Source organism: Alligator mississippiensis, chromosome 4 (genome assembly GCF_030867095.1).
Source record: "Alligator mississippiensis isolate rAllMis1 chromosome 4, rAllMis1, whole genome shotgun sequence".
Lineage (NCBI taxonomy): Eukaryota > Metazoa > Chordata > Crocodylia > Alligatoridae > Alligator > Alligator mississippiensis.
Genome location: NC_081827.1, coordinates 108,993,300 through 109,006,105, shown reverse-complemented (window position 1 = coordinate 109,006,105; position 12,806 = coordinate 108,993,300). Strand labels below are relative to the sequence as shown.

At 40.3% G+C, this 12,806-nt stretch overlaps 1 protein-coding gene across 5 annotated transcripts in view; it reads left to right on the top strand.

Annotated features, from left to right (window-relative positions):
- TRIM24 (tripartite motif containing 24) overlaps positions 1 to 12,806 on the top strand; it is a 110,352-nt gene that overhangs the window by 68,919 nt on the left and 28,627 nt on the right. For all 5 annotated transcript variants that reach the window (XR_009461754.1, XM_059726457.1, XM_014606554.3 and 2 more), the window contains exons 4-10: positions 213 to 345; positions 655 to 771; positions 3,144 to 3,258; positions 3,944 to 4,090; positions 8,897 to 9,014; positions 10,541 to 10,803; positions 12,365 to 12,541. Coding sequence is in view for 4 of the 5 variants with exons in the window: in XM_059726457.1 (XP_059582440.1) it covers positions 213 to 345; positions 655 to 771; positions 3,144 to 3,258; positions 3,944 to 4,090; positions 8,897 to 9,014; positions 10,541 to 10,803; positions 12,365 to 12,541 (1,070 nt within the window). In the remaining variant the exon portion in view is untranslated. The remainder of the gene's footprint in view (positions 1 to 212; positions 346 to 654; positions 772 to 3,143; positions 3,259 to 3,943; positions 4,091 to 8,896; positions 9,015 to 10,540; positions 10,804 to 12,364; positions 12,542 to 12,806) is intronic.

The following is a 12,806-nucleotide window of genomic DNA, read 5'->3' as shown; positions in this document are numbered from 1 at the left end:
TCTCTCTGACTTCTGGATGTTCTTACTCTGTCCCACACTGGAGAAAAACTTATTGTCCTGAAAAGGCAGGTAAAAATACAGCAATTCCAAAACAAAACAGAGAAGGCAGACGTGGAGGCAAGAGAACTAACCAACTTTGGACTTCAGTCCTAGGTAATAAAACCTAATTTTCTTCTTGCTAATAGGAATGTAAATCCTCCTCTGTTTTACAGAGGCAGTTGGTGTAACCAGTCAGCGACCTGTGTTTTGCCCTTCCCACAAAAAGGAACAGTTAAAACTCTATTGTGAAACTTGTGACAAGTTGACATGCCGGGACTGCCAGTTACTGGAACACAAAGAGCACAGGTACAAAAATGTACAGTCTATTTTTGTGCAACTAGCAGAAGATAGAGATACTTTAATATGCATGATGAATTAACTCTGAATTGCTTGTAGACCTGGCCACAAAACCTATTACTCTTAGTTTATATGAAGGACATAATTACAAAGTGGGGAAAAAAGAGGATTTGCTACCATGCGTTTCCATTTAATGATGACAATCTGCCTTGAAGCTACACTTGATTCCTTAACTACGTGCTCTTTGCAAAGTAGTCTTCCTTTTAGTAAGCATGACTGAGACTTTGCTTATATGTAAATAGTTACTGATTATTGCAGATACCAGTTTATAGAAGAAGCTTTTCAGAACCAGAAAGTGATCATTGAGACGCTTATCACCAAGCTAATGGAGAAGACTAAATACATAAAGTTTACAGGGAAGCAGATCCAAAACAGGTATGCATTACGTTGTCAAATACTGACAGTAGGCGAACACATTTATGTAAAATGTAACTAAATACAATCAGAGTGCCAGAGTGTTTTGATACATGTAAGGATTTTTCATTATTGAAAGACTGGAATAATTTTAATATTTTCAGTTGGCTTTGACCCTTGCTTATTATCTTACATTTAGTCTTAGTTATACAACTATTCTGTTTATCCTCCATAGTTGAAGATCAGCAAAAGGTCAGACTCAGCCCAAAAAGCAACAAAGAACCACTAGAAGGCATTGCAGTATGTCCGTCACTCACCCGTATTAATTTTCTTACAATGTATCTATCTTAAAAGGAGAGGTTATGACCCATGTTCTTGTAATTAAATGCGTGACAGATTTATTTGAAGATATGGTTAACAATTATATAATTGGGTTTGCAATTTAACAGACCAAACAAAACTTAGGAGTAACTATACTTGCCCTGGTTACATACCAGGGGTGGGTTCTTGCAAGAGGTTCTACAGAAAAGTTCAAAGGCATTGGGACTACAGACCCAATCTTACCCTGGTTGTTGGGAGATGGGAAACCTTACTATCTTGTTTGTCCCTTGTCTCTTATCTGACCAGTTTCTGGATGCTGGATACACACTTTATACTTTGCTCACCATCCCCTTGTTCTTGCATGATAGGAAAACAGTAATTATACTCTTACCTCTCCTTCCCTCCTCCCCCCCCCACATCTGTCTCTTAAAATTATGTGCAAGAGTATTCTTTATCACCTGATACACTTGTATAAGGGAAATCAAGAACTGCTTGTTACAGTTCCATTCATCCTACCAACAATCAAATACAGTGCATCACAACTGAGTTGCAAACAGCTGGGCCAAGTGGCCAGGCCCAGGGTCAGGAACCAGTGTCCAGAGCCAGGTATTAGATCACAGAAAGAGTCTGGAGGCAGCAGGCAAGCTGGAACCTAGATGCTGAAGGCATTATCAGGGAGCTGGAGTAGTGTTCAGGAACAAGCCATGGTCAAGAAGCCAGAATCGGAAGGCTACAAGTCAAGGTAGGACCAGAAAACCAAAAATTAGGATAGAGTCAGGAAGCTAAACATAAATACTAAAAACAGGAAGCAAAAACAGGCACAAGGTCAAGGCAAGGTGTTGGGATACAGAGAGGTCCACAAGCTCACCAAGAGACTTGTGCAGAGAGCTCACTCCTCTGTCTCCTGATGGTTGTATGACTGTGTTTGGGTGGGGTTGGCTTCCTGCCAACACAGCAGCCAATGATTGGCTGCTAAAAGGTTGCCTCATCCCCAGCTGGAACAGTGATTCATCATCAAATGAACAGAACTGAGAATGCAAAAATGGCTATAATACTAGGTATCTTATCTTTGGAGACACCTCATATTTTGGGTAATAACTCCTAGCTTGCCATGACATCTGAATCAGTTACCTGGATCTTGTACCATATTTGCTCGCATACCACAAAATCAGCCCTCCAAAATAAGGATGTGTATCTTAAGCAAAAAATATAATTTTTCTTTGATGGAATTCATACACTGTCTTCTGGTGGCTGCAAAGATGGCTGTTGTTTGTTTGTCTCTGACCTGTCAAGTAGAAGGGGAGGAGTCCTGCATGTAGTCCATATTACAGTAAAAGCTCTGTTATCCGGCATCCCTCGGGAATGGAGGATGCCAGTTAATCAAATATGCCTGTTAATCAAATTTGCACTGTCTGGTGTACTCCCCGGTGTCAGTGTGCGAGGGGACAGGGAGGGGGGGGGCCTGCACAGGCTGCTCTTCCCTGGGCTGTGGGCCGAAGAATTGACAAAGAAAAACTCGGCTTGCAGTGGCGAAACCAGAAGTCCCCTGGAAGCGGTACTTCCGGTTTCACTTTTGCCATGTCCCTCGGATGCCAGTTAGTAGAGTTTTCTGGCTAATAAAGTGCCGGTTAACACAGCTTTTGCTGTATCTTGATCAGGCTTGTGATGTAGAAACAACACTGTATTTACAGGAACGTATATAAAAGACTCTGCAATAAAGAAATTATAGTCTTGCTACTGCCTTGTTGCTATTTCGCCACACCAGGAAATTCTTGCTGCTATGCCCAGTAGGTCTGTGCGAAGCGGCTAGCATTCAATTTGGATTTGGCCGATTCGGGGGACAGTGATTCGACATGGGAGGGTGTGTGTGTGTGTGTGTGTGTGTGTGTGTGTGTGTGTGTGTGTGTGTGTGTGTGTGTGTGTGTGAATGAATGAATGATGCATACAAAAAGGAAGCCACTTTAGTCTGGGCAATAAGAAAATAATTCCATTTCTTAATTCTGAAGGAGTTGTGGTATTTCATTGAGAACACTCCTAGTCATCTTAATTTTATAAATATTTTTCATTTACAGAATCCTTGAAGTGAACCAGAACCAAAAGCAAGTTGAACAGGACATTAAAGTCGCTATATTTACACTGATGGTGGAAATAAACAAAAAGGGTAAAGCTCTGTTGCATCAGTTAGAGGTAAATTGAAGTTTGTTAAAATTAGAAGGAACAAAAATTCATCTTGTCAGTGTTTTATAGGAGTTTTTAATCCATTAAAATTTGAGTACAGCAAAGGCCGATTTTCAAACAGGGTGTCCCATTAAGAGGAAGGTTCAAATAGGGCTGTGCAGGGAAATATTTCATGCAAAAGCAATTTCCTTTGCCGGTAACTTTGAATTTCTATGTGTATTTTGTTTTCTTGAACCAGAGCTGGCCTTTCTCACAGCCCAGCTTCTTCTGCTTGATTGTGCAGTCAAGTCATAATCCTGTGCACCATGCATGAAAAGTGTTGCCATCTAAGTGATTTATATCACAAATTCATCTGTCCAAGTTCACAGTAGCAGCAAAATAAGGAGAGAATTGTGTATAAGGGATTTCATCTAAACACTTATCTAAACACTACTTCAAACTAAAAAAAAATCCCCAAAGAAACTTATTTTGTCACTAAAGAAAGGAGTTGGGAATCTGAATATGAAATGTACTAATTTTACACTCCTTTTTCAGAGTACAACAGCTATACTTCAATTTTTTTTTTCAGAAAATTGAGATGGAGCCATTTGGGTTTTTAGTGAAGTTAATTATTGAGTTTGTGGATTAGAAAGTAAGAGTTAATCTACTTCATTGGTAAACAGATAGTTTTCACTGGAAGTATTTTTTCTTGTAGAGTCTGGCAAAAGAACATCGGATGAAACTTCTGCAGCAACAGCAGGAAGTGGCAGGTCTTTCTAAACAACTGGAACATGTCATGAATTTTTCCAAATGGGCAGTTTCCAGTGGGAGCAGCACAGCATTGCTATACAGCAAACGTCTGGTAAGGTTAGGAAAAGATAACAGTAGTCCCTTTGTTGCATACAACTGCTATGTTAAATGGAGGTAGTTAGCCATGTTGGTCTGAAATTGGACAAAAGGCAGGGTAGATTATGCACTTTAGAGACTAAATATCGAGCGCAAGCTTTCACGAACTTGAGTTCACTTAATCAGATGCTGTAAAAGGACAGCATAGAGCTGCGTATAAAGTGTAGTGAGTGATTTCAGTACAGAAGGTGGGGGAAAGAGGAGAGTAAGGTGTGTGGTGGGGGGGAGATAGACAATGCTGCAAGAAGAACATAGGAACAAACGTGTCACAAAAGCCAATCCAGGTAATGGGAAAATAATTCATAGTCCCTGTTTAAACCATGCTTAACTCAGTCTGGTTTGTGGATGACTTCTTGTTCTGCAGTTTCCCATTCAAGCTGGATTTTAAAAGTTTGCTGCCTGAGGTCAGCAATAGAGTGTCCAGGGAGGCTAACGTATTCTGCCACAGATCTTTGTGTCTTTCTGCAGCTCATGTCAGATCGGTGTTCATTCATCCTTAAATTTCATAGACATTTGGGCTGGAAAGGGACCCCAGAGGATCGAGTCCAGCCCCAAATATAGGGATGCCCCTCCCTGTCCGGTGTAGACAGCAGATGGGCACTGTAAGTGGGTGATGGTATATGATGTTGATAAGATTTGAAGGTGAATGAACCTTGGATGTTGTGCTCCTTGTTCTTCGATCTGGTGATGATGCAGTCTTTAATGATGTGGAGGCATAGTAGGCATTTGGGTCCTTTGGAAAGCCTGGTACTTCAGTGAGGATGGGAGTTAATCTGTTGCTCGAGAGATGTCATTTGAGGTTGGGAGTGCTGTCTGTAAGCCAGGGCAAGTTTGTCCTATGTGACTACCTTGTGATGGTCATTCTTTTCCAGAAGGGGTTGGAGGTTGTTAATGATGTATCTTAGGTGTTCAAGCTGCAGGCTGTAGATAACAACCAGAGGGATTCTGTTGCCTTTGTCCCAGGGCTGGTATTGTAGCAGGTCAGAACAAGGTCTGGGTCTGGCTTTGTTGAGTTGAGTGGCTACAGTTTTGAGATTGTAATAATAGGAATCTTTGCTCCAGATCCTTAAGTTGTTCATTATGGTTGATGGGATTGGAGCAGATAGTCATAACAGAGCTTGGCTGTAGAGGATGGGTTTAGTGATGTGTGTAGGGTGAAAGCTGGTGGTGTGAAGATAGCTGTGGTAGTTGCGTGGTTTCCAATACAACATGATGGCAATGTAGCCGTTACAAATATTTATTGTGGTGCCAAGGAAATGAACCTGCTTGGGTGGAGTATGTCAGAGTTAGTTGGATGGAGGAATGGAAATTGTTAAAGGTCTTGTAACATTTCTCTAGAGATTCTTTTTCATGTGTCCATATCATAAAGATGTCATCGATATACCTGAGGAAACAGACTTTAAGGTCTGTCATAAATATGTTGGCATATTTGGGGGGTCATGTGAGCTGTGGCTTTGACATTTGTTTATAGGTACAGGTAGTCCCCAAACCTGAAATAATTGTGTTAAGTCAACTAATATCACTCTTAACACTACCAAGTCAAGTAAGGCAAGTTTCTGCATCTTTTATATCAAGGAATTCATCTTGTTTGGTGCAGAAACATATAATATTTTACATTTTTACAAGATGAAGATGATGTTCAACTTTTTGACCTCTGACCCTCTTGGCTTTGCTCCTGCAGGAATTTCATTTTTAAGGTCTACCACTGAAATGTGGATTGTTCCTCCTCTATGGAGACGTATGAAATAATACTATTAACCTCTGTTAGGATGAGCCATTCTGTGTGCGCGCATGGTACACCATTAGGACAATTTTTCTTACTACTTGCTACACACTGAACTCAGTGAAAGAATCCAAACATAATGGATAATTTTTTAAACTAAGGTTACTGTGTGGCTGCCTTGTTGTCAGTCTAGTCTTCTATTAAACACTTCTGATACTTGCTCAGTGTAAGACAGCTTCAGTTAGAGATGCTATCGTTTGGTCGGTGTAAGCTTTAATAAGACCTAATATTATGAGTTGAGAGAGACCCAATGCTAAGGATGCATCAGCTGTGCTGGAATTGGATGCCACCTTACCCTTTGATTGTGGTCTTGGGAATCCTGAGGAAAAAATGCATAACTTTTTTTTTCAGGTTTTCAAATAGGTCCATGAGTAAACTGAGTTTAACTAACTTTAAAATCTTGTAAAAGGAAGTCTGTAGTAGAGTTGGGAACAGAACCTGAACCTGGAATAGAATTTGAACCTCCAGTCCAGTGGTTAAACCACAAGGACTATATTGGCAATTTCCCTAGATGGAAATCACTGCTATATAACTCTTCAAAGAAAGAACCCTAAAAAGCATGGAGGCTGTGTTATGTAGCTGAATAGTTGCACACAACTTTTTCAGTTTTGCTCTAAATGGCTAAACATACAAAGGACTTGTGTAAGCCATAAGTACAATATTTTAATTGGTTAGGGACATGAACATCAAACTGAATCATATTTATTTGTAACTATTTGGAGTCCACATGTAGTTCTTTTTACTGTCATCAATTCCATATTTGTGTTATTACATCCTGGGAAAATCTGGGCAGCTATTTCAATGCCTTAGCAAATTGCAGGGATACTCTGAAAGAGACAAATAAGAATTAAGTGCTTACTTCTTATTAAAGATTAAAGGTATGTGGGAATGGACTGTCCAACCTTCTATGTGCTTATACAGTTCTCTTCCAGAAGGGACAATGTACAGAGCAGCAGGTGAGGCAATATCCTCTAAAATATCCTATCACATGTAGGAGGAGGACCCAACAAACTTAATTGCACAGAGCTGGGAGGCCCTGCCCATGGAGGGGGGAGGGGGGGTGCTGTGGAAACATGTTGAACAGTTTGCAGAAAGAGGCCCATGTTTTCACCTAACCTTCTGGCATAAAAAAAAATTGTTACCTGGGGTGGGAGGAACAGCGGTCTTTCTATTCAGGCAGCAGTGAGGAAGTCGATTGAATTCATGGCTCATTATCATCTGCCTGATTCCTACTAATCTCTTTCCAGTCTTCAGGTGTTACTGACCCTCTCTCCTTTTTAATAGTCTTGATTATTCAAACTATCCTTCCTTCTGTCATGTTGCTGTCTGTTAGCCAGTCCTGGTAATGTCTCTCTTTGATTTCACAGCCCTGCAGACTGTTTCTATCCCTAACTAAAAACCTAAACTCGGGTGTGGTAATATTAACTCAGGTATAGAAATGACTAACAGTGATGTATTGGAGGGACTGCCAAGAAGGCTAGATTTTGTTTTATGAATCTGAATGAGACATACATTTAACTATAATGATTATGGAACTAATGGCACAATATCTTTTGACTTTTTTTGCCTAGTTTGTTGTAGTTTTTAAAACTTTGTATGTATTCTAGCAAATTACTGGACATTTAAATAGTTGTTTGTTTTTTGCTTTCATCTTCAGCTGAACGATATAGTACTAGCCCCTTAGCATATAAGTGAAGCTTCTAGTTTCTCTTTAAGTAGAGAAAACTGTGTTGTGTTATAAATGATGATGTGCCACACCATCTTCAGCCTTTCCCCCTTTTCATAAGCCTAGATCTGCCCATGCTGTCATCTATAAAAGTTACGCACAGAAGGTAACAGTGATCATGTGACATCTGGAGACGAGTAAACAAATGCATACAGCCAACCATGCTAAAGACTTTTTACAAACTCTTTAAGTAGATAAAAGTGAAGAAATATTATGTATTCCACCTGATTCTGCTATTGTCTGGGAACCCTATATTCAGTGTAGCAGAGGTCTAAACTTACATGTTTCCATATGTCCTTTTACATTAAAAAACAAACACATCAAGATTTAGAAATTAGGAAATAAATAAATCTGTCAAAATAGTTGGGGCTGTGTCAAAATAGCTAAACAAAGGATAATTAATGTCTATGACAAGGGGAAATGATTTAAACAAGAAAACAGGTGTTCAAGAGACATCTAAGGTAGAACATTTCATGGAGAAGAAAGGGTTTGAGAAGTCAAGTTAGGAAGCCAAAGAAAATACAGGTACTGAGATCTTTTTTCTTCTCTCTGAAGTTCTTTATTATGTTTATAAATCAGCATGTCAGTCAATGGGTTAGCTGTTTCTCTTGTAATAAAAGCCCAAGAAAATACCTAGTCCATCCTAATACAAAATTATGTTTTAATTAATATTGCATTTGCTTGAAATATTTTACTTTTTTGTTTCTGTTTAGAACATTATCTAAACACTGAATCAGGGTTGGGGTATTTCAAAGAAAAACGCATATCAGAATTCTGTCAGACAAAATGTTTAAAATTCTGCTCCAGTTTAAATGGGATTCATTTTATTTGTTACCAGTGTAAATTCTTTATATTAATGCTTCTGGTCAATAAGATGGGATAATAAACTTTCTGGGTAAAACCACAAAGGTCTGGCACAGAGTAGTGAGACCTGATAACATTCAGAAAAGAGTCACGTTAAAGCAACAAAGCCTTAGTTGCATTTAAAGGAAGTATATGTATTTCTACATCTGGAAGAACTTTGTTTGTTTGTTTGTTTGCCATATTGTAGATAACAGGTATTCAAAATTACTTGGGGCTGAGCAATTGTGAAATCTTTTGGCTGATTCAGTTAATTTCCATGCTTTTCATACCAGTTCTGCAATTTTATTCAGATTAATAATAAGTCCTATTATTGCCTTGCAGGGACAGTGGTAAGAATCATTGTGGAGAACACTTCACCCCTGAGTAAATTATATTTTTTTCACTTCTAGATTACATATCGGCTACGATATCTCCTTCGAGCACGATGTGATGCCTCACCAGCGAGTAGCAACACCATCCAGTTTCATTGTGATCCTAGCTTCTGGGCTCAAAATATTTTCAATCTAGGTATGAAATGGCTCCTATTTTCCCTTTATTGATTTTAGATTTTATCATGTCTATAAAAATAGCTTGGCCAAGTGAATGGTATTCCAGTGTCTTTCATGCATTCTTCGACACACCTCTTATTCATAGAGAGAAATTATCCTATTAAGCATCTTTGACTCAGTGCTCTGTGGCTTGAGAACAGTGGCAGCTTTTCCAGGCAGTAAAACTCTGGCAGTACCTTTATGATTTTAGCAGACTGAGGTGTAAACCATATGGGACTGGGATAAAGGGAGAAATAGGGACAAAGGACAGTGAATGAAAAATTATCAAGCACAGACAATAGTTCTAGTTTTAAAAGGTGTGAAAAAGTTTTCTGGTGGAGTTGGATCCTTTCTCCTAAACCTTGCCTTTGCCACGTGCCTTTCCTATCATGTTTTTCATGCACATAAATGGGGAGATGTGTAAATGTGGTTCATCCTTACTATACCATGTCCTCTAGGCAGATTGGATTGTTATCGCCAGGCTGGTATTTTTGCATTTTCTTTTCCACCTTCCAGTGGCTAGTACTCTATGGCAGTTATTCATCTTACAGGCATTAGTTTTTTCAATGAATCTACTGAGTGTACATGCTAAACCTAGTAGAAACAAGCACTACAGTAGAATCATGGTCAGGAATTAGTTTCTAGTATCTTTCTCTTAAAGGTTGTGACAAATGCTGTCTCTCGTCTGCATTTGCTGAGGTTTTGGGGGTTTTTTTTTCCTTTTGGTTGTCACTATCTCAGTCTTTCTGTAAGAGCATAGCACTGCACATACCTGTCAGGTCTCTTGGCCTTTGGTCAGAAACTGCAGACAGTTTTATTCTGTAGAAAAAAGGTGGAAAAGGATAATCTTGGTCTAAAACGTGCTTCTATAACAAGCTCTGTTCTCAAAAGGACCAAACAAAAAAAAAATCCTCCAAGCTCCTTTTCTGCCACTAACTGGGAAACAGAATAAGAAGAGGGGCTCTGACTATTTCCAGAAGCGTATCTTCCAGCCATGTGGTAATGAGTACTTGAATAAACATATATGGAGCTGTTTGCTTTTTCTTCTTTCTGATTCACCATTGACTTGCTCGTTCTATTTGTGTATGCTCTATTTCTGAGAAATACTGACATGGAGGATTGACTATTTCAGATTATCAGAATGGGGCCATGAATAACTTTTTCTAGGATTTTGTATTTTAGAAGTTGCGGCCTCCAATTGAATTACGTTTTTAACCATTGTTGGTGCGAGATTCTGGAGGTTTCAGTAAGTACTGGGATAAACAAATGAAGTAGTTTTAGGATAAAGTTTAATAAGCTTTAGGAAAGTACTATAACAAAGCTGCCTGCAATTGCACGGTACAGGATCGACAACTCAAGATGTCCTTTTGTTCCTGTGTCCCTAACCATTTACCCATCCTTCAGACTGTAGGATTGTCTTGGTCTATAAAATGGGGAACATAATGAAAAATTCAGTTTTCACAAACAGTAAAATGAATATTAAAATATTTATTTATTTTTAATCAGGTTCTTTGGTAATTGAAGATAAAGAAACTCCACCACACGTGCCCAAGAGCCCTGTGATGGAACCAAATTTACAGCCACAAAGTGGTTTACCTACAAACCAGCTATCCAAGTTTCCAACACAGATCAATTTAGCTCAGCTACGACTCCAGCACATGCAGCAACAGGTTATGGCTCAAAGGCAACAGGCTCAGCGGAGGGCAGGTCCAGTGGGTCTACCAAATCCGAGAGTTCCAGGACCAGTGCAGCAAGCTCCTACTCATCAGGTGAATGAGGGATGTTTCAGGGTGAAGACATGTCTGATTGTCATTGTTCCAGCAGAAAAGTAATATGGTAGCTTCTACGGGTGTTATTTCACAGGGCTGCAAACTGGTAATAGATTCATAGATTCATAGACATTAGGGCTGGAAGGGACCTTGGAAGATCATCGAGTCCAGTCCCCTGCCCCAGGGGCAGGAAGTCAGCAGGGATCATAGGATCCTAGCAATATAAAAATTCAATTGTCTCTTGAAGGTGTTCAAAATGAGTGTTGAACCACCTCCGGCGGCAGTCTATTCCAAAACTTGGGGGCTTGGACAGTAAAGAAGTTCTTCCTTATGTCCAGCCTGAAACGGTCACAGAGGAGTTTGTGACTGTTTGACCTTGCCATCCCTTGGAGCGCTCTGGTGAACAGACGTTCCCCCACTAATAACCAACCTCAGCTTCCCTTGCTGCAGCTTGCTCCTTGTTCTGTCATCTGCCCCCACTGAGAACAGTCCAGCTCCATCCTCTTTGCAACCCCCCTGCAGGGACTATTCAGTTCCCCTCAGTCTTTTCTTTTCTAAACTAAATCAACCCAGTTCCCTCTGCCTCTCCTCAAAAGTCATGTCCCCCAGCCTCCCAACCATTTTCACTGCCCTGCAGTGGACTCTCCCCAATGTGTCTACATCCTTCCTGTAGTGGTGGGGCCCACAGCTGGACACAGGACTCCAGATGTGGCCTCCCTAGTGCCAAATAGAGGGGAAGAATCACTGCCTTCCATCTGCTGCCCGCACTCCTACCAATGCAGCCCAGGATGCAGTTATCCTTCTTGGCAACAAGGGCACACTGCTGGCTCCTATTCAGCTTCTTGTCCTCTGTCCCCCCCAGGTCCTTTTCTGCAGAGCTGCTGCCCAGCCAGTTGCCCCCAGCCCATACTGTTGCAAAGAACTGGGTTCTTTGCCCCTGCTGGAAAACCTGGCCAGGCTGGGACAGCTCATCTGTCTGGGCTCTGCACAGACAGTTTATCTAGGTTTTCCCCACACTGAGCTCCTCTGGTTGTGAGGAAATGTCTTGTAGGGATGGAGCTGGAACAGGCTGTCTGCTAGCACAGGCACAACAATATGGGACTCTAAAGCCTGGAAAAGTGCAGGCTCAGGGAGGACCTGGTAGCCACCTATAAGTTTATCAGGGGTGCTCACCAGGATCTGGGGGAACATCTGTTCACCAGAGCACTCCAAGTAATGTGAAACTATAATTTTTAAAGAACCTACGTTGTATTAATTTTACTAAGTCTTCATTGCACATACCTGTAGAAGTTTCAGATAACTTTTAAGTATTGCCTCTTGCCCCAAAAGTTGGAACTATCTCATCAAAACCTTTTGAGTCTTACTCTGGTTCTAATGTTCAGGATGCATTAGTGCAGAGATCTGAATTCTCCTTCATTCAGACAAATGCTTCAATACTATTTCAATACTCTAATTTGTTTGTCATCTATCCAGAAGTTTGAATGGGAAATTGAGCCAAGAGCTTTTTCAGGAGTGTTTATCAGTGTTCAGACAACTAATTGAGGGCTTGTTTTTCTTCCAGCATCCACCTCCACGCTTGATTAACTTTCAGAATCACAGCCCCAAGTCTAATGGGTCAGTTCTTCCTGCACAACCACAGATGAGGTTTCCCCAGACCCAGAACCAGAGCATACCAAAACAAAACATAAAACCCAACCCATTACAGATGGCATTCTTGGCACAGCAAGCTATCAAACAGGTAAACTGTCTTTTTACTTCACCACTCAAACTAAACTGAATGCTAATTTTATAATTTTACATTCATTTCACTTCCAGTGTGAGTTTACAGTGTACAGAGACTGCTTGTCTGTGAGAAGATACCTGAAGTTTTTGAGATGAGATCATTGTCCATCCCATTCTATCTATTCTAAATAGATGAAGAAAAGTTAAAGTAGTAACTTACAAGTATATTTTGTTTTGATGTCTTTTAGCCACAGTGCAGAATGTAATGCAATCACATCCTG